The 23,181-nt window shown below is 67.9% G+C and overlaps 2 protein-coding genes across 3 annotated transcripts in view; one reads left to right on the forward strand and one right to left on the reverse strand.

Annotated features, from left to right (window-relative positions):
* Positions 1–15,192, reverse strand: part of FLNC (filamin C) — a 28,813-nt gene extending 13,621 nt beyond the window's left edge. For both annotated transcript variants that reach the window (XM_038154971.1, XM_038154970.1), the window contains exons 1-23: positions 14,047–15,192; positions 11,902–12,150; positions 11,579–11,676; positions 11,098–11,248; positions 10,424–10,542; positions 10,220–10,297; positions 9,908–10,070; positions 9,132–9,332; positions 8,668–8,805; positions 8,194–8,320; positions 7,609–7,745; positions 6,824–7,017; positions 6,560–6,673; positions 6,123–6,266; positions 5,617–5,740; positions 5,045–5,205; positions 4,814–4,904; positions 4,330–4,499; positions 3,672–3,789; positions 2,843–3,105; positions 1,842–2,439; positions 1,009–1,182; positions 352–514 (exon numbers count right to left, since the gene is read on the reverse strand). In XM_038154971.1, coding sequence (XP_038010899.1) covers positions 352–514; positions 1,009–1,182; positions 1,842–2,439; positions 2,843–3,105; positions 3,672–3,789; positions 4,330–4,499; positions 4,814–4,904; positions 5,045–5,205; positions 5,617–5,740; positions 6,123–6,266; positions 6,560–6,673; positions 6,824–7,017; positions 7,609–7,745; positions 8,194–8,320; positions 8,668–8,805; positions 9,132–9,332; positions 9,908–10,070; positions 10,220–10,297; positions 10,424–10,542; positions 11,098–11,248; positions 11,579–11,676; positions 11,902–12,150; positions 14,047–14,383 — 4,112 coding nt within the window. In that variant the 5' untranslated portion in view covers positions 14,384–15,192. The remainder of the gene's footprint in view (positions 1–351; positions 515–1,008; positions 1,183–1,841; positions 2,440–2,842; positions 3,106–3,671; positions 3,790–4,329; positions 4,500–4,813; positions 4,905–5,044; positions 5,206–5,616; positions 5,741–6,122; positions 6,267–6,559; positions 6,674–6,823; positions 7,018–7,608; positions 7,746–8,193; positions 8,321–8,667; positions 8,806–9,131; positions 9,333–9,907; positions 10,071–10,219; positions 10,298–10,423; positions 10,543–11,097; positions 11,249–11,578; positions 11,677–11,901; positions 12,151–14,046) is intronic.
* Positions 15,193–19,429: 4,237 nt separating this feature from the next.
* On the forward strand, positions 19,430–22,354 carry OPN1SW (opsin 1, short wave sensitive). The gene is made up of 5 exons (XM_038154939.1): positions 19,430–19,786; positions 20,476–20,644; positions 20,795–20,960; positions 21,356–21,595; positions 22,079–22,354. The coding sequence occupies exons 1-5, from the start codon at positions 19,444–19,446 to the stop codon at positions 22,199–22,201; spliced, it is 1,041 nt and encodes a 346-aa protein (XP_038010867.1). The 5' UTR covers positions 19,430–19,443; the 3' UTR covers positions 22,202–22,354.
* The last annotated feature ends 827 nt before the right edge of the window (positions 22,355–23,181 follow it).

Here is a 23,181-nt window from a genome sequence, read left to right on the forward strand (position 1 = left end):
AGTGGTGGCATAGGATGGAGGAGCAGGCTGGTGGCATGGGATAGAGGTGGGGCATGCACATGAAGGGCACAGGTGCAAGAGGATAGTGGTGGCACTTCCACGACAGGCAAAGGAGACGGTGGCTGGGAAGGGAGGTGACATCTCCGGGGGAGGAATCCGTGGGGGTGGGAATGGAGGGACTCAGGGTTGGTGCCCACCTGGCCTCCACAGTGAAACAGGGAGCCATGCCCACCCCACACCCCCCACCATGGACAGCATGAGGGGCCGGCGGGCGTGGAACACGGCTGGGCAGGGGATTCGGAAGGCAGGGGTGGGGGCCCTTGGGGAGCAGGGGCTGGCGTCAGTGCCCACCTGGTCTCCACAGTGAAGTGGTTGGCCGTGCCCACCAGGCCGCCCTCCAGGCCCGGGCCGTGCGCCCGAACGCGTGTGGGGTCGCAGCCCTCGGCCACCCCCACACGGAATGGGCTCTTGGGGACCGCCACGTCGTCATATGTCACCTCCACCAGGTGCAGCCCTGCGACAGGGACACCATCGCACACCGCCCATGCAGGGGGCACAAGGGGTCTCTGGGGTGGGGATTCTCAGGGGATTTTGGGTGTCCCTTGGTGGGGTTTGAAAGGTCTTGGGGGTTTTGGGGATCCCTGGATGAGGTTTTCAGGGGAGGCTGGGAGTCCCTGGCTGGGATTTGGGGGTGTCTCGGGGTCTTGGGGGTTCCTGGTTCTGGGGATCCAGCGGGAATTGAAGGGGGTCCCCACTTGGACGTGGCATGGGAAGGTCCCTCTCTGAAGGTCTCTCATGAGGAATGGAGGATGCCTGGCCAGGACTTGGGGTCCTGGGGGGAAGTTGGAGTCTGGCGTAGGAGCTGAGTCCCTGGGGGAGCTCATGGTCCCTGGAGGTTCCCAGGGGTTTGGGGGTCCCTAGGGGTTTGGGAGTCCCCTGGGGATGTCTGTGTTCTCCAAGAGGGTCTGGGGGTGTTGGGGCTCACAGGGGGTTGTGGGGGTCCCTCACCCTCCTCGAAGGGCGTGTACTCCACGCGGTAGGTGCCATCGCCGAGGTCAGTGACGAAGGTGTCAATGGGGGTCCCTGAGGGGTTCAGCACCCGTGCCCGGACGTGGGGTCCCCCGGTGGGGGCCAGTGCCCGTGCATCCACCGTGAACTCGGTGCTCACCTCCCGCAGCACCCCTGAGGGGTACAGGGTGGTCAAGGGGGCCCAGAGCTCACCTGAGGGTCCCTTTCAGCAGCCTCTGAGAGCCCATGGCCCCCTCAGCACGCACAGGGGCTTCAAGGGGGAACTGGCAGACCCTTGGGGTCCCACCCCACACCCCCTGCACCCCCAGAACTTCCCCCCAGGAGTGAGGGGAAAACCACAGGGACCCCTGAGTAGTGGTGGTGGCAAGGGGAACAGGGGGAGGAGAGATGCCTGTGGGGTGCCCAGGAGAGCCCCCATCAGAGGGGATGCCCACGGGGAGATGTTGGTGACCATGGGAATGTCCATAGCCACGGGGTTGTCCATGCAAGGGGGAGGTGCCCATGGAGGGATGTCTGCAGGGTGCCCAGAAATCCCCCAGATGACAAGAGCTGTCCATGGGGTGCCCACGGGCATGACAGATGCCCATGGGGCTGGAAGGCCTGTGAGCGGGGATGTCCACAGAGAGGGGATACCCACAGGGATGGGGTGCCCACGGGGATGCTCATCGAGGGGAGATGCCTGTGGTGGTGTCCACAGCGGTACCCAGGAGAAAGAGATGCGCACAGGGATGGGATGGCCCCGGGGAGAAGGAGACGCCCACCCAAAGGAAGGAGGCGCCCGGGTGAGCGGCCCCTGCGTGCCCCTCCCTCACCTCGCGGCTCCACGCCTTTGCCGTAGACCTTGACGCTGCTGGTGTCCACGGCCGGGTCCACCGTGACGCGCACGGGGCAGTTGGGCACCGGGAGCCCGCCGTAGTTGATGGTGATGGTGTAGGCGCCGGCACAGGCCGGGGTGTAGGTGATGGCGTAGGTGCCGTCGCGGTTGTTCTGCACCAGCACCTCGGCCTTGACGCCGGCCTCGGAGCGGATCTCGATGGTGAGCTCGGCCTCGCCGGCCTGCGAGCAGTCCACGGAGAAGACAGCCGCCTCGCCGGCCCGGCCGCGCTCCAGCCCCGGCCCCGACGCCGTCACTTTGGCCGGGTCGAAGGGCGCCGTGACCGCGGCCGTGAAGGGGCTGCCCGGGATGTGGCGCCCGGCAAAGAGGATGTTGATGTGGTACTCTCCGGGCGCCGTGGGCAGGTAGGACACGGCGCAGGAGCCGTCCCCGTTGTCCTGGCACTCGATCTTGGCCTCGCAGGGCCCCTCCACCGTCAGCCCCAGCCCCCCACTGCCCGCGCCCTGCGTGGCAATGGAGAAGGGCGCTGGGACCCCGACACGGCCGCCCTTCAGCCCTGGCCCCGAGGCCACCACCTGCGGGCACAGGGACACATGGGGGTCAGGGGGACACGGGGACAGGTGGAGGTCAGGAGGGACACAGGGACAGGTGGAGGTCAGGAGGGACACAGGGACAGGTATGGGTCGTCAGGAGGGACACAGGGACAGGTAGGGGTCAAGGGGACAGAGGGACACATAGGGGGCAAGGAGGACACGGGGACAGGTGGGGGTCAGACCCGTGTGACTGCCCTGCAGCCCCAGCCCCGAGGCCACCACCTGCTCGCACAGGAACACGTGGCGGTCAGGGGGACATGCAAGGGTTATGGGGGTATGGGCACGTTTGGGGCTTGTGAGGGGCACGTGGGGGTCAGGAGGGCAGAGGGACACACAGGGGCTGGGACACACACGTCCCTGTTGCACACGCGTGTGCCGTGCTCACCTTGGAGGGGTCAGGGGGCAACAGAGCCTCCACCGGGAAGGGGCTGCCTGGAACCGGGTGCCCATCGTAGGTGACCTCGACACGGTGGGGCCCCTCCTCGGAGGGGGTGAAGGTGACGGGGTGGGGGCCCCCGGGGGGTGCAGGCCCCACTGTGCAGGGCACGGGGCGCCGTGACGGGCCCGTCACCTTCACCTCCAGTTGCCCCTGGCCTCCTGCTCCCTGGGCCTCCACCTGGAACTCCTGCACCTGCCCCACCTCTGCCTCTGCAGGGGAGTGGGGGGTCAGAGGGGCACCCCACACCCTGGGGTGCCCCCAGACCTATGGAGAGCCCCATACCCAGATGTGTCCCCCAGATCTGGACAGGGTGTGTGTGTCTGTCCCAGGCTGTGTCACCTCCACCCAAGGGCGTCCCCCATATCCAGGGTATTGTTTCCCCACAGGATGTGTGTCCCCCCATGCCCCCACCCATATCTGTCCCCCATATCCCAGTTGCTCCCACGCACAGGCGGTCCCAAACCTCTCCTACTAGGGTGCCCCCCAACCCGCCCTGAGGGCCCCCAAGCTGCAGCCCATAACCAGGGTGTGCATCCCCCACCCAGGCACCCCTCCATGCAGTGTCCGTGCCCTCACGTGCCCTCACCCCATGCTGAACCCCACACTCAGGAGTGCCCTCCCCCCGAGTGCCCCCACATTCAGAGTGCCCCCCCAGACTGATCCTGTCACCCACGTGTCCCCTCCAAGGTCTCTTCCCCCAGGGTGCCCCCAACACCACATGCAGGGTGCTCCCCGCCCTCGGTGTCCCCCCCATTCCCCCAGTGCTGCCACTCACTGCTGTTGAGCCCCTGCACCTTGACCTTGCCCAGCTGCAGGGGGGGGGCCACAGTGACGGGGAAGGGGCTCTTGGGGATGGGGTCCCCCCCATAGGTGACCACCACAGACAGGGGGCCCTGCAGGAACAACTCCACTTCAGGGTGCTGCCAGGGGACCCCCACGCAGCACCCAGTCATGGGCAGAGGGCAGACACCCACGGGACGGGGCTGGGGATTCCAGGGGGGTGCCAGGGGACACAGAGCCATAAGACTGAGGGGAGCTGGGGTCACCCATAGCTGCTGGGGATGGTAAATTCCCAGGGATGGGAGAATCCACGGACTTGGGGGTGCCCTGGGTTGACAGGTACGCATGTGGGGCTGCAGCTGCCCCAGGGGGTGCCCACGGAGGTGGGGGGGTGTTCATAGGAGCTGGGGGTGCCTATGGGGAGGGGGTGCTCAGGGGTGCCGCTACACGCTTTGCTGTAGGGGTGGGTCTCCTTGGGGGAGCCCAGGGAATGGGATGTCGGTGGGGGGGCCCCTCTTGGGTACCCCACGGGCCGGGGAGCCCCTGTGTGTTGGGCAGTCCCCCATGGGGTGAGCCGGGGGGCTGGGGTGCCCAGAGTGGCCGAGGTGCCTCGGTGGGATGTTCCCTGGGGTCCGGGGGCCCCCAGCACGCACCTGCTGCAGCGGGGTGTACTTGACAGTGTAGGAATAGTCGTGGTTGTCGATGACCTCGAAGTCGGCGACCGCTGGGCCGGGCCCCGACCCCACGAACCGCACGTCCAGGGGGGCCTTCCCCGCGCCCCGCGTCTGCACGCGGAAGTGGGTGGGGGTCCCCACCTCCACCCCTGCACCACATCGTCAGGTCACTGCGGGACCCACAGCAACCACGGCACCCACAGTGCCTGCCCCACAGCAGCCAGGAGGGGGTGGGGGTCCCCACCTCCACCCCTGCACCACATCATCAGGTCACTGCGGGACCCACAGCAACCACGGCACCCACAGTGCCTGCCCCACAGCAGCCAGGAGGGGGTGGGGGTCCCCACCTCCACCCCTGCCCCTCAGTGCCAGCCACCGTGGGACCCACGGCACTCACAGTACCTGCCTCACAGCGCCCATCGCCCCGCCCCACGTCCCCCACTGCACCCCACTGGCCCCTCACCCGTCCGGCTGAGCCCGGGTCCCTCGGCTTTGACCTTGCTGGCGTCGTGGGACGGGTCCACCTTGATGCGGAAGGGGCTGGAAGGGATCTCCTGAGGACCGAGACCAGGGCACAGTGACACGGGGGCACCACGGCGTCAAAGCCCCAGCCGAGCTGGCCCCTGGGGGCTGGGGGCACCCCACAGAGTGCGGGACAGACCCCGGGGATGCGGGGCAGCCCCAGAACCCTGACCTGGTTGGCAAAGAGCACCATGATGGTGTAGAGCCCCGCGCCCGGCGCCGTGTACTTGACCGTGAAGGTGTCGTTGTCATTCTTAATGATGTCAAAGTCGATGTCAGCCTCCAGCGGCCCCACCACGCCCGGGGCACACTTGATGCCAATGCTGACGTCACCTGCGGGGGCGGCCGGGTCAGTGGCCCCGCTCCCCAGGGGGACACCAAGGAGAGGAACTGGGCAGATGGGGCAGGGGGCTGGATCAGGACTGGAGGTGATGGACACGACCAGGACGGATGGACCAGGATCAGAGATAATGGACCAGGGATGCAGGTGCAGGACCAGGGATGCAGGCCCAGGAATCCAGGAGCAGGGACAATGGACCAGGATCAGGGATACAGGATCAGGGATGCAGGACCAGGACCAGAACTGATGGGCCCAGAATGAAGGACCCTTGATCCAGGAATGATGGAGCAGGACTGGTGGTAATGGTCCAGAACCAGGGGTGCAGGACCAGGGGTGCAGGACCAGGGGCTCAAGCCTCATGCCCACAGAGGAGTTCCCAGGCTGCCCCCCACCATTGCACCCACCCTGTCCAGCTTCACTGCAGTCCACGGTGAAGTAGGTGGGTTCGTTGGCCTTCAGCCCCGTCTTCTCCACACCCGGCCCGTGCACCTTCACCCTGCTGGGGTGGCTGCCCTCACCCACGCTCACCTGTGGGCCCACAGTGTCTCATGGGGCAGGGGCACTGACCCCTCTTTCCCTGGCACCCCATGGGACTGGGACCTCCATCCCCACCACTGGCACCCTGCCTCCATCCAACCACTCCACAGACTCGATCCCCAGCACTTCTTGGCACCCCCAGCCCCACCCCAGCACCCCATGGGTCTGGGACCTCCATCCCCACATCCAGCACCCCATGGGACCCCCATTTCCATCCACATCACCGCTCCCAGCCCCACCCTGACCCCCCTCCCCACGGGACTCCCATGCCCCACATCGGATACCTTAACACCCCCCATGAGTAGCACCCCCTCCCTACACCTCAAGAGACCCCCGTGGCCACCCCAGCACCCATGGGCCCCACGACACCCACACGGAAGGGGCTGTTGGGAGTGTTGACGCCCCCCCAGGCGACGATGACTGTGTGCTTCATGGCCTTGGTGGGCACGTAGACACAGTGGAAGGTGCCGTCACCGTTGTCCTTCACCTTGATGTCAATGGGGAAGCCCTCGGCGTCCTGTGAGCAGCAGGGGGGAGGTGAGGGAGCCCAACGGCGCTCAGTGTTGGTCAATGGCACCCAAGGGTGCCCAATGGCACTCAGCATTGGCCAATGGCCACCAGTGGTGCCCAACGGCACTCAGTGTTGGCCGATGGCACCCAAAGGTGCCCAACAACACTAAATGGAACCCAGCAGTGCTCAACAGTACTCAAAGGCGTTCAGCACCACCCAATGTCACCCAAGAGCACCCAGCAGCACCCAATGTCATCCAAGAGCACCCAGCAGCACCCAACAGCCCCTAGAGCTCCCACCTGTGCGTAGAGCTTGAGGGGCCCCTTGCCGGCACCACGGGCGTCAATGGTGAACTCGGCCGGGCGATCCACGATGCAGCCAGTGGGCTCCAGCCCTGGCCCGAAGGCCTTCACCTGTGGAGAGGGCGGGTTAGAAGGAGGCAATGGGGTGCTGGCAGCCCCAGCACCCACAGGCGAGGCGTGATGGGGCGCAATGGGGCACAGCAGGGCACTGTGGAGCACAAGGGCACAACAGGATCCGTGGGCTGCCACGGGTCGCCGCACCTTGTCGGGCCAGGAGTCGGGGGGAGCGGGGCGGATATCAGCCATGAAGGGGCTGTCGCGGATGTCCTCATCGTCGCAGACCACGTGCACAGCGTAGAGCCCTGGCTCCGTGGGCCAGTACCGCACGTCGCACGAGCCGTCACCCTTGTCATCGCACTCGATGCGCGCCTGGGATGGGCCCTCGATGGAGAACCCTGGGGGCACCGCAGCCACCGTCACCCTGTGCCTGTGCCACGACCCCCAGGCCTCGGCCTCGTTCCCCCCCTGTGCCCGTGCCCCCAGCAGGGTGACACCTAACATGTCCTTATGTCCCCCCAGTGGGGCCCTCCAGACCATTGTCCCCTCTCTGTGACCATGTCCCCCCAGTGTGGCACCACCTCTGTCCCCCCAGCCCCTCTGGGGCCACCCCCGACCTGTCCCATGTCACCACCTCTGCATGCCTGTGTCACCACAGCGGTGGGGGCCCCACTGTGGTGCCCACCCTCCTGTCCTCATGTCCCCCGAGGGTTTTCACACACTCCGTGCCCTGGTCCCCACCACACTGACACCCCCCACAGTTGCTCCATGGTGCCCCCATTCTGCCCACATGTCCTCAACAGGGTGCCACCCACTCACGCCCTGTCCCCACCACATAGCTCCCCACCCTGTTCCCCCCACAGGACCCCCAGCCCTGTCCCCATGTCCCCACCACGGTGCCCCTGACCCTGTCCCCCTGTCCCCCCCTTCAGGGCTCACCCAGGGTCCCCACCACAGTGCCCCCCACCTCCACGTTCCCCCCTGCTCACCAAGGGTCCCCACTTCAGTGCCGACAGCCTCGACCACGAAGTCTGCAGGGCGCCCCACGACGCCGCCCTCGAGCCCCGGCCCCCAGGCCCGGACCTTCTGTGCCCCCGGCTGGGGGGACACCTGCACCTCGAACGGGCTGGGGGGACAGGCAGGTGTGAGGGGGGCTGTAACACACCTGTGCACCCCCACCCCCTCACACACCTGCACCTCAAACGGGCTCGAACGGGGGGAATGGGAGGGAGGGGTTACGCTACACCCACACATACCTGCACCCCCCAGTCCCCCCAAAAGTATCCCACCCCCCAGTCCCCCCAAATGTCTCCCACCCCCCAGTCCCCCCAAAAGTCTCCCAGCCCTGGGGGGACACCTGCACCTCAAATTGGCTCGGGCGGATGAGGGAGGCCTTGTACCCCACACACACCCCCACATTCCCCAAAAGCCCCACCCCAGGGGGACACCTGCATCTCAGATGGGCTGTGAGGGGCGAGGGGCAGTGAGGGGTGGGGCTCGTACATCCCCCCCGGCCCCCTTCTGCTCAAGCCCACCCCCTGCCTTCCCCTGCGGGACCCTGTGCTGGCACTGACCTGCGGGGGATGGCGTAGCCGCCCCAGGTGATGGACACCTGGTAGGTGCCGGGCACCCGCGGCACGTACTCGCACTCGTAGACGCCGTCACCGACGTCCCGCACGCTCACCGGCTCCTCCGCGCCCCCTGCGGCAGCGGGTCAGATGGGGGCCCGCCCCAGGGGCACCCCCAGCCGCGCACCTCCCGTGGTGCCCCCAGCCCACGGCCAGCCCCAGCATGGCCCCCAGCCCTCCAACCCCCATGGACAAGCCCACGGGACCCCCGCCCGTGCACCCACCTCCCCATGGCCACCCCCACGGCGTCCCCAACCCTAGACCCCCGTGGCCCCCCGTCTGTATCCATCCCTCCATGTGGGACCCCCACCCACACACTCACCCCATGGGCCCCCCAATGGGACCCCACCCACATCGTTCCAGTGGCCAACGGTGCCCCCGCCTGCCAGCCCCGCCGTGCTGGCACACAGTGACACGTACCTGGTCCCCGCAGCGTCACCCGCAGGTCCCCGCTGCCCGCGCCCCGGGTCAGAACCTTGAAGTCGGCCACGTCCTGCACTCGGACCCCCCGTGGCTGCAGCCCCCTGCCCGTGGCCCGCACCGCCGAGGGGGTGCAGGCTGCAAACTCCCGTTAGCACCCGCCGGGCACCAGAGGGACCCTGGGGAACCCCCAGGGACAGGAACGGGGGTGTCCCAGGGTGGGGAGGGGCCCATGGGGATGCCTTGGGGATGCCCTGGGGACAGTGGAGTGCCATGGTGTCCTCAGGGGCACAAGGAACCAACCCCTGGGGACACTCTGGGGACAGGGGTGCCAGAGGGACACCCTGGGAGTGTGAGGGGACCAGGGGTTCACCCATATTGGGGCCACCGTGGTCACAGCTGGGTGATGTGGGGCTGCTGATGGGTGTCAAATGCTTCGGAGCCACGTGAGGAGGGAGCCTCACCTTCAGCCACATTGACAGTGAAGGGGCTCCTGGGGACCTGGGCGCCAGCGTAGGTGACACAGATGGTGTGTGGCCCTTCGAGGACGGGCCGGTAGGTGCAGCGGAACACGTTGTCCCCCTTGTCCTCCAGCATCACCTCCACCGTGTCCCGCCGGCCCTGGGGGTCCGTGATCACCACCCCCACATCGCCCGAGCCAGCCCCTGTCATCACCAGGACACGCGCTCAGTCCATGGCCAGGCCACCGTGAGGACATGTCCCCAGAGTCACCCCGCCATGCCATGGCCCTGTCACCCTGACATGGCCCCACGGCCACCAGACCACCCATGGCACAAGAAGGACACAGTCTTGGTGCCACTTGCCATGCCATGGCCCTGCCACCGTAAGACCACCCCACGGCCACGTCACCATGAAAGCATGATCCCAGAGCCACCAGGTCATGCTGTGGCCCTGCCACTCCAAGGACAAGGGAAGAAGGGGTCCCCAAGAGAAGGAGGGGTCCCCAAGCCACCATGAGATCATGCTGTGGTCATGCCATGGCCCTGCCACTCCAAGGACACATCCCCAGAGCCACCAAGCCACCCCATGTCATCATGAGGACATGGACAGTGCCAGCAAGTCATGTCACAGCCACACCACCACAAGGACACGTCCTCAAAGTCTCAGGGTGATGCCACGGCCATGCCACCACGAAGGCATGTCCCCAGGCACCAGCCATGCCATGGCAGCGCCACCCCACGGACGCGTCCCCAGGGACCCCAGCCCGCGGTGCCCCCACCTGCAGTGTAGATGTCGAAGTAGGTGGCCTTGTTGGCCACATTGCCCACGGGCTCCAGGCCGGGGCCGCGCGCCGTGACCTTGCTGGCGTCGCCCAGGGCCATGCCCACGTTCACCCCAAAGGGGCTCCCGTCGATGTTCTGCCCCGCGAACAGCACTGTCACCTGCAGGGCACGGGGACATCAGGGGTGTCAGGGAACCACAGCCCCCACAGCTGCACGCCCCAGGGACACCCCCCATGGGTCCCCAAGGAGCGAGGCAGCAAGGAGATGTCACAGAAGGGTTGCCTGAGGGGGGTCACCAAGGGGCTCACCTTGTGCAGCCCCCCAACCTTGGGGACGTAGGTGACGCTGTATGTTCGCTTCTTGTCATTGTTTGGGACCACCTTGGCCTGCAGTGGGAAGAGACCCCAAAATCGGGGGAAGGGGTGACACAGAGCTGGGGCACTGGTGGGGGAGTGTCTCCCAGAGAGGGAGGCTGGGGGAGCCCCCAGAGGGGCGGCCAGGGCCCCCTGTACCTCCTCAGTGTGTCCCTCGGGGTCCTCAACGTAGACCAGGACCTCGCCCACGCCCGCCTCGAGGGTCTCCACTGTGAACTGGGCAGGGCGCAGCACCACATTCCCCTGGGGCTCGATGCCTGCCGGGTGGGGGGAGTCAGGGGGGCACTAGCCCCCCAAAACCCCCAGGACTTTGGGCCCCCAGGTTGTCCTTGGTGGTAGCAGGGGGCTCCAGAGTGTCAGTGGTGGTCTCCTGAGTATGGGCAGGTGAGCCTGATAGGACTTTGAGGGGTCCCTGCTCATAGGGGGACTCTTGGGGACCCTTGGGTGGGGAGTGGAGACCCCGAGGTTTCCCTCAGGTGTCCCTGGGCACAATGGCACCCCAGGACTGGAGAGCAGTCCCTGGGCTTGGGGGGTGGGAGGTCCATGGTTTACTCTCATGCCCTGGCAGCCACAGCCCCCAGGTACTCTGTGGTGCTGGGCTCCAAAGCCCCCTGTGACCCCCTCCCGGTGTGCCCCCTGTGCCAGTCCCCATGTGTCCCTGAGCCCCCCCGCGTGGGCTCCGTGCCCTTTTTGTGTCCCATGCCCCAACCGTGCCCAACCCCCTGGTGCCCCCACAAACCTCCCCCCCACCATCCCCCTGTCCTGACACCCCAGCTGCCCCCCGAGCCCCCCAGCCCCCCGAGCCCCCGTACCGGGCCCGTAGGCGCGGGCGCGGCCGGGCTCGGGGAGACGGGGGCGCACGGGGGCCCCCGGCCGCAGCTTGGCCTTGGGGAACTGCGACAGGTACGTCATCACCGAGTGCTCGTCCACGTTGGGGTCCACGATCTCCTCGGGGGCGATCACCTGCCGGGGAAGCCCAACGCCCGTCAGACCCTCCTGGCACCCCCACCCAGGGGGACCCTGCTGGGGACCCCCCCACCACGCACCCCACACCAGGAGAGGCCCCTGACACCTGCCCGACCCTCCTGAGACCCCAACACCCGTCAGACCCTCCTTGCCGTGCTGGGGAGCCCCCACACGCACAGGGGCCATGGGGTACCCCAAATGCCCCGGGACCCCTGCGGATCCCCAAGGACGTCCCCCAGACACACCCTTGCACCCCAGCATCCTCTCCCAGTGCCCCCCATGTACCTGGGAGACCCGCAGTGCCCCCCGCCCCTCCCATGCCCATACCTGGGGGACTCCCAGCCAGTCGTCTGCCTGCTGCATGGCCTCCCGAGCGTTCTGCACCGGCTTGTTGGGGTCCCACTTCTCCCAGTCCGGGCACAGACCTGGGGGGGCAGAAGGGTCAGGGGAGCACCCCCGATCCGATCCCCATCCTGCACCTCCCCCCTTCTGCGCCTGGTGCCCCCAACCTGTCCATCGGTGCCCCCCGAGCCAGCCCGCACCCCGCACCTCCGTGCCCCGCCAGCTGCCCCCGCCCCCTGTCCCCCCGTGCCGGGGCGCAGTGTCCCCACTGTCGCTCCCGCGTTCGTCCCCGGCCCCGCGCCGCTCACCCGGGGCGCAGTTGTCCACCAGCGCTCCCAGCGCTTTCCCGTCGCGCCAGTCGCGGTTGAAGTTGGTGATGGGCAGCTGCGGCACCTTGTGCTGGATCCAGCCCAGCAGCCGCTGCTTGGGGGTCTGGTGGCGGCCTTCGTCGTCCTCCTCCTCCTCCCACATCGGCATGGAGATGGAATAGTGCAGGATGAGGGTCCAGATCAGCCCCAGGATCAGCTTCAGGTTCCCGTCCACGATTGCTTTGCTGTCTGTGGGGGAGAAACGGGGGGGCTGAACCCCGAGGGACTCGGGACTCCCCCCGGGGCACCCCGACATCCTGTGGGACCCGCTGGAGGGACCCCCGCACCCTGACAGCCGCGGCCCCGGGATCAGCCTCAGGCTCCCGTCCCGGCCGTCTGCGGGAAGGGGCGACAATGGGAGGAGCCGCCTGGGGCACCCCGAAACCCCACAGCACCACCACAGGGACCCCTGGCACCCCGACGTCCCGCGGCACAACGCGGCGGACCCCCGCACCCGTCTCGGGGCACCCCGACACCCCACGCAGTGCCACTGGACCCTGCACCCCAACACCTGCCTGGGGACATCCCGGGGCACAGGAGTGACCCCACGACAGTGGCCCCCGTCCACCCCGAGCACCGACACCCTGCAGGGACCCCAGCACCCGCCGGGAACTGCCTGGGGGGGCACAAACGGGGAGCACCCGAGGGGTCCCCAAGCGGGCACCCTGGAATGCCACACCCCTGCCCTTCCCAAGGGATTCCTGGAGTGCCACCATGGGGAAACTGAGGCAAGGGAGGGCTGGGGGGGAGGGGGGCCCGAGGCATCCCGGTCCCTCCCCCACCGCCCTGCGGAGCGGACCCTCCCCCGCTCCCTTCCCCCGCCACTTCCCCCCACGAGCGATCGCGTTTCAGGGAGGAAATGGGGGGATGTGGGAGAGGGCGGACAAACCCCTCCCCGCCGGGAGCTCCGGGGGGGCAACACCTGGGAGGTCCCAAAAAGTTGGGGTCACACCTGGGGGGGGTCCCGGGAGGGGGCAGAGACACGCGTGGGAGGGGGAGGTGACACCGCGGGAGGGGGTCTGGCACCCCCGGGTGCGGGCGTGCGCGGGGGGCCGCTCACGGGCATGTGTGCGGGGGGGCCGCAAGCCCTACCCCGTGCCGGGGGGGTCACAAGCCGTCCCCCCGTGCCGGGGGGGTCACCCTGCAGCTGTCGGGTGGGGGTGGGCGCTGAGGCCCTGCGAGGGGTGGGTGCGTGTGCGGGCCGGGCCCCCCCGCGCGTGAGCTCAGCGCCCCGGCCCCGAGCCAAGCGTGAGCTCAGCCCCCCCGCACGGCCCTGCACGGGCCGGACCCCCCCGCTCCGCACGGCCCGGGCGGGCTCGGCCCGCACACCGCACCGCCCCCGCACGCTCACCCCTGCACGCCCGCCCGCCGCCCCGCCTGTGCCTCCGGCCTTGCACGCTCACCCCCGCTCCCATTCCTCCACCGCTCTCGCACACTCATCCCGCTCCTGCTCCTGTCTCCCCTTGCACATTCATCCCCATTCTCATCTGTCCTTCGGCCTCGCTCTTGCACACATCCTCCGTTCCCATTCATCCATCACCCTGCTCTTGCACACTCGCCCACGGGCCCATCCTCTTTGTCCATCACGCCCCTTGCACACTCATCCTCCACTCCCACTCCTCCATTCCCCATCCGTGCACTCTCCCCTATTCACACCCATCCATCCCCTCCCTTTACACACTCATCCGTGTCTCCTCACTTGTCCACCCCTGTCCTCGTACACTCACCCTCGATTCCCACTGCCCCATCACGGCCACCCTTGCACACTCATTCCTCATCCTCACTTGTCCATTGGCCTTGTCCTGGCACGCTCACCGCCAGCCTGTCCTCACTGTGTACCCACAGCCGCCCTCCTCCCAGGGCACCACCCCTGCCCCTGCCCTTGCACACTCACCGTCCCCATTCCCCTTCACCCTCACACGCCCCCTGCCCACCCTCCATGGGCACTGTCCCCCTTGCCCACCCCCCCAATGGGCACTGTCCCCCCACAGGCACACCCATGGGCACTGTCCCCCCACACACACACCCACGGGCACTGTCCCCCTTGCCCACCCCCGGGCACTGTCCCCCCACAGGCACACCCACCAATGGACACGAGCTTGATGTGCTCCCGCTCCAGGAACTCGAGGGCCACCGAGACGTTCTCCAGCTTCATCTGGCGGAAGTTGGGGCGCGGGTGGTGCTTGCGCCCCATCTTCTTCTGGCTGAGCACCTCGAGCAGCGCGATGAGGCGCAGCCCGTCGCTCAGGTCGCGCTGGAGGTCCACGATGCGCTTCTGCACACACTTGAGGTGCTCGTTGCACCAGCGCGTGAACGTGTTCTGCTGGATCTTCTTCCAGGGCGCGTCCTCCGCAAGGTCCTTCTCGGTGGCCGGGAGCTCCTCGGGGTCCTCACCCGGCGCTGCCTCGTAAGTAGAGTTCATCCTGGCGGGGTCGGGGGCTCCTCGATGGGCAGGGGGGTTCCGGGGTGCTGTGGAGGGTCCCGAGGGGGTGGGGGGGGAGTCCTGGGTCACCTCTGGAGCTGGGTGGGGGTCGTGGGTCAGTCCCGGTGTCCCGAAGGGATCCTGGTACCGCGGGTGTGGGTCCCAAATCGGTGTGGGTGTCCTGTGGGGGTCCTGTGGGTGCCCGGGGTGGGAGTTCTGGGTCCCGGCGGCAAAGCTGGCGCTGGGGGCCGGTGTCCTGGGTCGGGGTCGGTGTCCTGGGTCAGAGCCGGTGTCCCGGGTGGGGCCCTGGGTGGCTGCGGGTGCCCGCTATGGGTCCCGGTGCCGGGGATGGCGTCCTGGGTCAGTCCCGGTTCCGGGGGAGGGATCCGAGTGGGCGGCTGTATCCTGGATGGGGTCCCAGTTCCCGGCGATGGGGGACGGTGTCCTCGGTCAGTCCCGGTGCCCAGGGAGGGTCCTGGTCCCCGGGGTCAGTACGGGTGCTGAGGACGGGGTCCCGTCTCAGTCCCGCTGTCCCGAGAGGGGTTCTCAGCTCGGTACCGGTGTCCTGGGAAGGGTCCCACTGCCGGGGTCGGGGCTGGTGTCCTGGCTCTGTCCCGGTGCAAGTTCCCGCTGGTGGGGTTGGTTCCCGGTGGGTTCCCGGAGCGGAGCGGCGGGTCCCGGAGGGCTGGGGGGTCCGGAAGGTTCGCGGGTCGGTTCCCGATTAGTTCCCGGGGCGGCGGGGTCCTGTGTGTTCGCGATGCGTCCCAAGAGCGCTCCTGGGCCGGGGGCGACGGCGGCAAGTGGCGGGGCCGGGGGGCGGCGGCGGCTTTAAGCGCTGCCCCGGCCCGGCCCGCCCCGTCCCGGGGAGGGACCGAGCGGAGGGACGGAAAGACCGCCCGACCGGCCGGGGGTGGGGGGCCAGGCCGACGCTATTTACAGCCCCGGCCTCACATCCGGACCCCCAGACAGCGGCACCCCCAAAACCGCCGGGCTGCGGCGCTCCCCAGAGCTCGGACCCCCGGACTCCGGCACCCCTCAAACCTCGCACTCCGGCACCCCCAAGACCCCGGAACCCGGCGCCTCCCGAAACCCCAGATCGCACCACACCCCGGAGACCCCGACTTCGGCACTCCCGGACCAAGGCTCCCCCAAACCCCGGCACCCCCAAACCCCCAAACCCCAGCAGTTCCAAAACCGCACAGACATCAGCACCCCGAAACCTCTGACATCCCTAAAACTCTGTAACCCCAAACACCGGCACACCCGAACACTGACACTCCCAAACACAAACACCCCGAAACGCCGGCCCCCACAGACTCCCAAACACTGGCACCCCAACACCCCAAAACTCCCCACATTCCCTGAAGTGCAGTGTCACAAACTCCTAAACTCCGGCACCTGGGAACCCCCTGCCCCCAGACATTGGCACCCCCAACCTTTGCATGCTGAACCACTGGCACGCCTAAACCTCAGCACCCTCAAACCTGAGCACCCCCAAACCTCGGCCCCCAGGTAGCCCAGCCTCCCTACATGAAACGCTGGTACCCCAAATCCCAACACCAGACACCCCTGAAACTCTGGCACCCCAAAATCTAGGCACCGCCGAAGTCCAGAATCCACCTCCAATAATCCCAAATGCCTGCAACCTCGACATCCCAAAACCCCAGCCCCCTATAGCCCAGGCACCCCAACACCCTGTTATCCTGACGCACCTGTACTTGATACCCCCACACCGCAGCCCCCCACTTTACAACGCACCCCAAAACCCCCCAAAGACGCCCCCCAGTCTTACTGGGAACCCCCTCACTCATCCCTTCCCCTTGGGAACCCCTGAAGAACTCACATAAAAACTCTCCCCCAGCCCCGAGGGGCACAACCAAGCTCCCAGAGACCCTCCCAGGATCCCCTCCCACCGGGACCCCCTCCCCAGGACCACTCCCGCCGTGGAACCCCCACCCAGCCCCCCCGGTGTCTCCAGCTGTGGGTGCCCCTGGCCGTGCCTCAGTTTCCCCATGGCAGTGACACATGCCTGGGGAGGGGGTTCGGTCATATTTGGGGAGCGCCCTGAACCCCGCTGTCCCCCGAATCTCTCTTGTGTCCCCCCCCATTCCGGACACCCGAGGCCTCCTCAACACCCTGGGGAGGGGCGGGGGGGACACTCGGGTGACCCACATCTGGGTCCCTTGGGGGGGCCATTTGGGGAGTGTCGTGTTCCCCCTGTTCCGGTGTCTGCCCTGGAAGCTTCCAAGGGAAGGGGGGGGCGGTGCGGGTGCACCCCGAGGTGACAACGGGTGACAAGGGGTGACGTGGGGGGGTGACGTGGGGGGGGTGACGCGGTGGCGCCTGCGCCAGCACCTAAAAATAACCTGCCGAGTCAGAGCCACGCACCGGCACCCAAAATACCCGGGGGGGCACGCGCTGGGGGGGCACCCCCAACACATCATCCCCCAAAATACCCCGGGCAGGGGGGCACCCAACGGGGGTGGGGGCGGAATGCGACAGGGTCCCCCAGCAGAACCCCCAAACCACGGCGGGTGTGGGAAGGAGAGCGAGGGGATCGTGGGGGGTCAGGGTGGGCTGGGAGGGGGGGCAGCGTGTTTGGGAGGCCGAGGCAGGTCCAGGGGGGCCTGAGCAGTCAGGGCACTGCGGGGGGGTCAGTGCAGTCCAGGATGGGGGTCAGGATGCTGCTGGGGCAGTCGGGGGGTCCCAGAGCCCCCCGGGGTCTCGGCTCTGCCGCAGCTGGGGCAGAGGAAGATGATGGTGGAGGCCACGATGAGGGGACAGAGGACGTGACCCCACCAGTGTCTCCTGGGCAGGGACCATAGGGCAGAGCCGCTGCTGCCGGTGGTGACACCCTGAGGCCAGCGCCCCCCAGCCTGTCCCTGGCTCTGGTTTCCTCTGGGCGCTGGGCTGGAGGCACTCAGGGTCCTCAGGGTGGGGTGGCATGGGGAGGGGACCACCGGCAGCCTGGGGCACACGGAGGGGAACAGGGCGACACAGGGGACCAGGGGGACGGGGCTGAGGGGTGTAAGGGACAGAACGAGGGGAACAGGGACAGAGGGACACAGGGAACGTGGCCAGGGGGACAGCTGGGACATCCGGGAGGGCACAAGAGCAGCGGCCTGGAGGCCCTGGGAGTCCCGTGGGGGCCATGGGGCTGGAGACAGAGCACTGGGGGGCTGGGGGGGGCCGGGGGTCCCGTGTGGAGGTGGCGCTGCCGGTACCGGTGGGCACTGCCAGTACCGGTGGGTGCTCCCAGTACCGGTGGGTGCTCCCGGTACCGGTGGGCGCTGGTGGGTGCCGGGGGTCCCAGCAGGGCTGGCAGTGGCGCTGCAGTCCCCGGAGCTCCACGCCCAGCACCTCCTTCTGCTCGCAGCACCCCGAGTCCCTTCCCCGCTCCGTGGCCGCCCTCCAGCAGCGCAGAGCCCAGGATCCCTGCGGCTGGAAAAGCCCTCCCAGCCCATCCAGCCCCAGCCGTGCCCCCCACGCCCTGTGCCGTGTCCCCCCTCCGCAGCCCCCAGCCCCAGGGACCACCGCTCCACAGGGGACACGGCGAGCGCACGGGGGGGACAGGGGGACCTTTGTGGGGTGTCTGTCCCCTGGGTGACCACCCTGTGGCACCATTTGGGGGTGCCCCTCCATGGGGATGCCCAGTACAGCACCAGCAGAGCTGACCTGACCCAGTACAGCCCAGCATGGCCCTGTTGAGCCCAGCACAGCCCAGCATGGCCCTGTTGAGCCCAGTGCAGCCTGGGACAGAGGACCAGACCCAGCACAACCCAGCAGGACGCAGTACAATCCCGTGGCACAACGCAGTGCAGTACAGCCCAGCATAGTCCAGTACAGCCCAGTACAACGCCGTACAGCCCAGAAAACCAGTACAAACCAGTACAGGCCAATACGGCCCAGTACAGCTCTGCACAGCCCAGTAAAGCATGGGCTGGGGGTTCAGCCCACCCAATCCCCCTGTTCCTCCCCTGGCCCCGTCCCTGAGCCGCCCATGCCCCACCTCTGCCCCAGAGCTGGGCAGACCCTCAGGTGCCCCGGGGCACCCCCAGGGTGGGCACCCCCACACTCTCCCCAGGGGCACAGCGTCCCCTGGGCGTGTCCCCCTCCCCCCGAGTGCGCTCCCCTCCCTGGGGGTCCCCAGTGCCACAGTGCGGTCCCTGCGCTGGCCTTTATAGGCACCCCCAGCCCGGGGGGGCCCTGTAATCCCCCCCTAAGCAGCTTCTGCTCATCCTTCCTGTTCCCCGGGGGTGCCGCAGGCTGGGGGAGGGAAGGAGGGGGGAGGGAGGGCAGGAAACGCTGGGAATCTTCTGGGACTTGAGTCCCAGCAGCACACCCCCAAAGGGACCCCCCAGCAACGAGCCCCCAGCACTGCACCCCCAAAATGAACACCTCCTCTCAGACACCCCCAGACTCCCCCCGCCTCACGTGGGGTCTCCCCAGCACAGGGATCCCCCAAGCCTAAGCTGGGGACAATTGCTTGAGGGGGGAAACACTTGGGGGGCACCCTGGGGTGCTGGGGTGGGGGCAGCGGGCAAGCTCATGAGGGAAGCTCCGAGTTCTCCCCAAGGCATCCGGGGCTGGGCCATCCCGGGGGAGTGGGATCAAGGCTGGAGACACCTGGGGACCCCTGGGGACATCTGGCCATTCTGGGGGTGACCGGGACAGAGCTTGGGGATCGCTGGGGCACACTGAGGGATCAGGACTAAGGCTGGGGACACGTGGCCGTTGTGGTGGGACCAAGACTTGGGCTTGGGAACAGCTGGGGACACCTGAACTCCTCAGGAGGAGCAGGATCAAGCTTGGAGACCCCTGGGGACCCTCCCCAGACCCAGATGTTGGGGGGAGCCCTTCTGCCCCCCCCCCCCCCCCCAAATCCTCCAGAGCTCCGGCAATCGGCTCGACCCGGCTCAGGGGGCCGATTAGGGGCTGAGCCCGGTTTAGCCCACCCTAATCCCCAAGTTTGGCCGGGCTGAGCCCTGATCCCCCCTAAGCAGCTTTGGGGGCGCAGGGTATATCAGGGGGGTGGGCGCCCCCCCCCCGCCACCGCCGCCATGGACGAGGAAGAGTTCTACCTGTTCAAGAACCAGTCGTCGGTGGGGCCCTGGGATGGGCCCCAGTACCACATCGCGCCCATGTGGGCCTTCTACCTGCAGACCATCTTCATGGGCCTGGTGTTCGTGGCGGGCACGCCCCTGAACGCCATCGTCCTCATCGTCACCATCAAGTACAAGAAGCTGCGGCAGCCGCTCAACTACATCCTGGTGAACATCTCCGTCAGCGGCCTCATGTGCTGCGTCTTCTGCATCTTCACCGTCTTCGTCGCCAGCTCCCAGGGATACTTTGTCTTCGGGAAGCACATGTGTGCCTTTGAGGGCTTTGCAGGGGCCACCGGAGGTACGAGGGGACCGCGGGGGCGCCCGGGCTGCGGCGGCCAGAGACGATGGAGTGACCACTGGGGGCTGCTGGGGCCAGAGGTGGCCACAGTGATCTCCCACGGGGGCTGTGGGCGTTGGGGTGACCACCACGGTCTGGGAGGGCTCAAGGCATCATGGACCACCACATCTGCTAAAGCTATAGGAGTTGGGTGCCTGCCATGGGCTGCTGGGGTGCAGGCATTGGGGTGACCTTCTGGACATTCGGGAGTTGACCACTGTAGTTGGGTGGGACTGTAGGAGTTGGGGCGACCACTGGGGTCTGGTGGAGCTGGAGGTGGGGGTGACCATCATGCTCTTCTGGGGCAGGGGAAGCTGGGGTGACCACTGGGGTCTGGTGGGGCTGGAAGTGGGGGTGACCATCATGCTCTTCTGGGGCTGGGGAAGCGGGGGTGACCTCTGGGGTCTGGTGGGGCTGAGGGTGGCAGAGTGGGTAAGGGCCATGGGTGGGGTTGAGCCCTGTGATCTGTTGTGGCTGGAGGCGCTGGGGTGACCACTGAGGCCTCAGGGGAGGGGTGATCACTGCATTCTACCGGGGCCGCAGCACTTGGGGTGACCCGGGGGCCTGGGGGGCTACGGGAGTTGCAGTGACCCCGCGCCCCGGTGGCCACGGGCAGCTGTGTGGGGCCAGCGGTGGCCTTGCTCCCCCAGGGCTGGTGACAGGGTGGTCCTTGGCCTTCCTGGCCTTCGAGCGCTACATCGTCATCTGCAAACCCTTCGGCAACTTCCGCTTCAACTCCCGCCACGCGCTGCTGGTGGTGGCGGCCACCTGGATCATCGGCGTCGGCGTCGCCATCCCCCCCTTCTTCGGCTGGAGCAGGTGGGACACAGGGGGCAGGGGTGGAACAGATGGCGCGTGGGGGGCCGTGGGGGTGCCTGGTCGCTCGAGGCACCAGGAGTGGCACGGGGCGCTGTGGGGGCAGCGGGGGTGCCCCGCGGTGCAGAGCGGGGGCTGAGCACAGGTCTGCAGGTACATCCCCGAGGGGCTGCAGTGCTCCTGTGGCCCGGACTGGTACACGGTGGGCACCAAGTACAAGAGCGAGTACTACACCTGGTTCCTCTTCATCTTCTGCTTCATCGTCCCCCTCTCCCTCATCATCTTCTCCTACTCCCAGCTGCTCAGCGCCCTGCGGGCCGTGAGTCCCGGGGGCACGGGGGGCACGGGGGGCATTGGGGTCAGGCACACCTGTGGCTGAGAGCGAGGGAGGGAGAGTGGAGAGGGGCTGGGGGCGGGAGGGAGGGAGAGAACAGGGCTGGAGAGATGGAGAATTGACTGTGAGCAGGGAGGGAGGGAGGGCAGGATGGGGAGCGGGAGGGAGGGAGGGGTGACTGGAGGGACGAAGGGGTGCAGGAATTAGGGGAGGTGACTGGGACAGAAGGTTGGGCAGGAGCACAGGCAGGAGGATGGGCAGGGGGCAGACAGGAGCATGGGCAGGGGTCAGGGGGCTGCACAGGGGATGGGCAGGGGTCAGGAGCCGGGGCAGGGGGCTGGCAGCCCGGGCGGGCCCAAGGTGTGCCTGTCCTGGCACAGGTGGCGGCGCAGCAGCAGGAGTCGGCCACGACGCAGAAGGCGGAGCGGGAGGTGTCGCGCATGGTGGTGGTCATGGTGGGGTCCTTCTGCATGTGCTACGTGCCCTACGCGGCGCTGGCCATGTACATGGTGAACAACCGCGACCACGGCATCGACCTGCGCCTCGTCACCATCCCTGCCTTCTTCTCCAAGAGCTCCTGCGTCTACAACCCCATCATCTACTGCTTCATGAACAAACAGGTGACCCCTGTGACACCGGGACACCCGCAGAGGCATGGGGAGGGGGACACCCAGGACACAAGGGCGAAGAGGACACCCAGGGACACCTGCTGATGGGGCATCCAGGGTTGCCCGAGGATATCCGAGGACCTGGGACACTCAGGGAGACCCAAGCCTGGGGAACGCCCAGGGATACCCGTGTGGGGGCACACCTCAGGACCCTCGGATTAGGGGACAGCATTGGCAAGAGGGACACAGAGAAGATGGGGACACCCCAGGACACTGGGGCAGCAGGGACATGCAGGGGTGCCCAAGGACACTGCGGGACCAGGGACACCCGGGGATGGCACATCCAGGAACACCTGCACGGCGAGGGGTACCATGACCCCAGAGACAGGAGATGGGGCCAGTGTGGCATCTGAGGGCGTGAGGACAGTGCCAGGGCCAGACACAGGAGCGGTGGGACCCCCAGGCTGAGCTGTCCCCTCTCCCGTGTCCCCGCAGTTCCGCGCCTGCATCATGGAGACGGTGTGCGGGCGGCCCATGTCAGACGACTCCGAGGTGTCCAGCTCGGCCCAGCGCACCGAGGTCTCCTCTGTGTCCTCCAGCCAGGTCGGCCCCAGCTGAGGGGCTCCGGCACCGCCCCAGCCCCCGGGACCCCCGGCTGCCCCCCAGCTGCCCCCACTGCGGGGCCGGCTCTGCCCTGGGGGCCGGGGGCCCCGGCCAGCCTAGGATGTAGCGCGGGTGGGACAATAAACCATGGCCGCGGTCTGAGCGCAACGGGGACCCGCTGAGCACCCGGGACTGTGGGACAGGCACGGGTGTCACAGGGGCAGCCGTGCCCCACTGCAGGAACCTGGCACTGTGGGACAGGCACGGGCGTCACAGGGGCAGCCGTGCCCCGCTGAGCACCCGGGACTGTGGGACAGGGCACAGGTGTCACAGGGGCAGCCGTGCCCCACTGCAGGCACCTGGCACTGTGGGACAGGGCACGGGTGTCACAGGGGCAGCTGTGCCCCACTGCAGGCACCTGGCACTGTGGGACAGGGCACGGGTGTCACAGGGGCAGCCGTGCCCCACTGAGCACCCGGGATTGTGGGACAGGGCACGGGCGTCACAGGGGCAGCCGTGCCCCACTGCAGGCACCTGGCACTGTGGGACAGGGCACGGGTGTCACAGGGGCAGCCGTGCCCCACTGCAGGGTGGCAATGGGGGAGCCGAGCGCTGGCTGTGCCACATGGTGGGATGGCATGGAGGCCTCGGTGGAGGCTGTGCCCCATGGCTGGGTGGGATGGGGGTCCCAGGGGTGGCTGTGCCCCACTGCAGGGTGGGACAGGTCCTGGGAGTGGCTGTGCCCCATGGCAGGGAGAGAGGGTGGGTGCCAGGGGAAGCTGTGCCCCGCCGTGGGGCAGGATGGGTCCGGGGGTGGCTGTGCTCCATGGTGGTGCCACGGGGGGACCCTGCTCCCTTGTCCCCCCTTCAGGCCTCACACACAGGGAGGGCAGGGAGGTGGGATGGTGCCACCCATCTCCATCTGTGGGGCTGGGGTGGGACCTAAGGGCCCCCCTCCGCGGGGCTGAGCTCCCCATCCATGGGGCTGGATTCCC

Source organism: Motacilla alba, chromosome 1A (assembly GCF_015832195.1).
Source record: "Motacilla alba alba isolate MOTALB_02 chromosome 1A, Motacilla_alba_V1.0_pri, whole genome shotgun sequence".
NCBI classification, from domain to species: domain Eukaryota; kingdom Metazoa; phylum Chordata; class Aves; order Passeriformes; family Motacillidae; genus Motacilla; species Motacilla alba.

What these genes read in the sequence shown, in the direction of transcription:
- OPN1SW (XM_038154939.1), top strand. Translation starts at nt 19,444, where the DNA reads ATGGACGAGGAAGAGTTCTACCTGTTCAAGAACCAGTCGTCGGTGGGG. An exon ending in CTTTGCAGGGGCCACCGGAG is followed by an intron (nt 19,787 to 20,475) that starts GTACGAGGGGAC and finishes TTGCTCCCCCAG; the next exon opens with GGCTGGTGACAGGGTGGTCC. An exon ending in ACTGCTTCATGAACAAACAG is followed by an intron (nt 21,596 to 22,078) that starts GTGACCCCTGTG and finishes GTGTCCCCGCAG; the next exon opens with TTCCGCGCCTGCATCATGGA.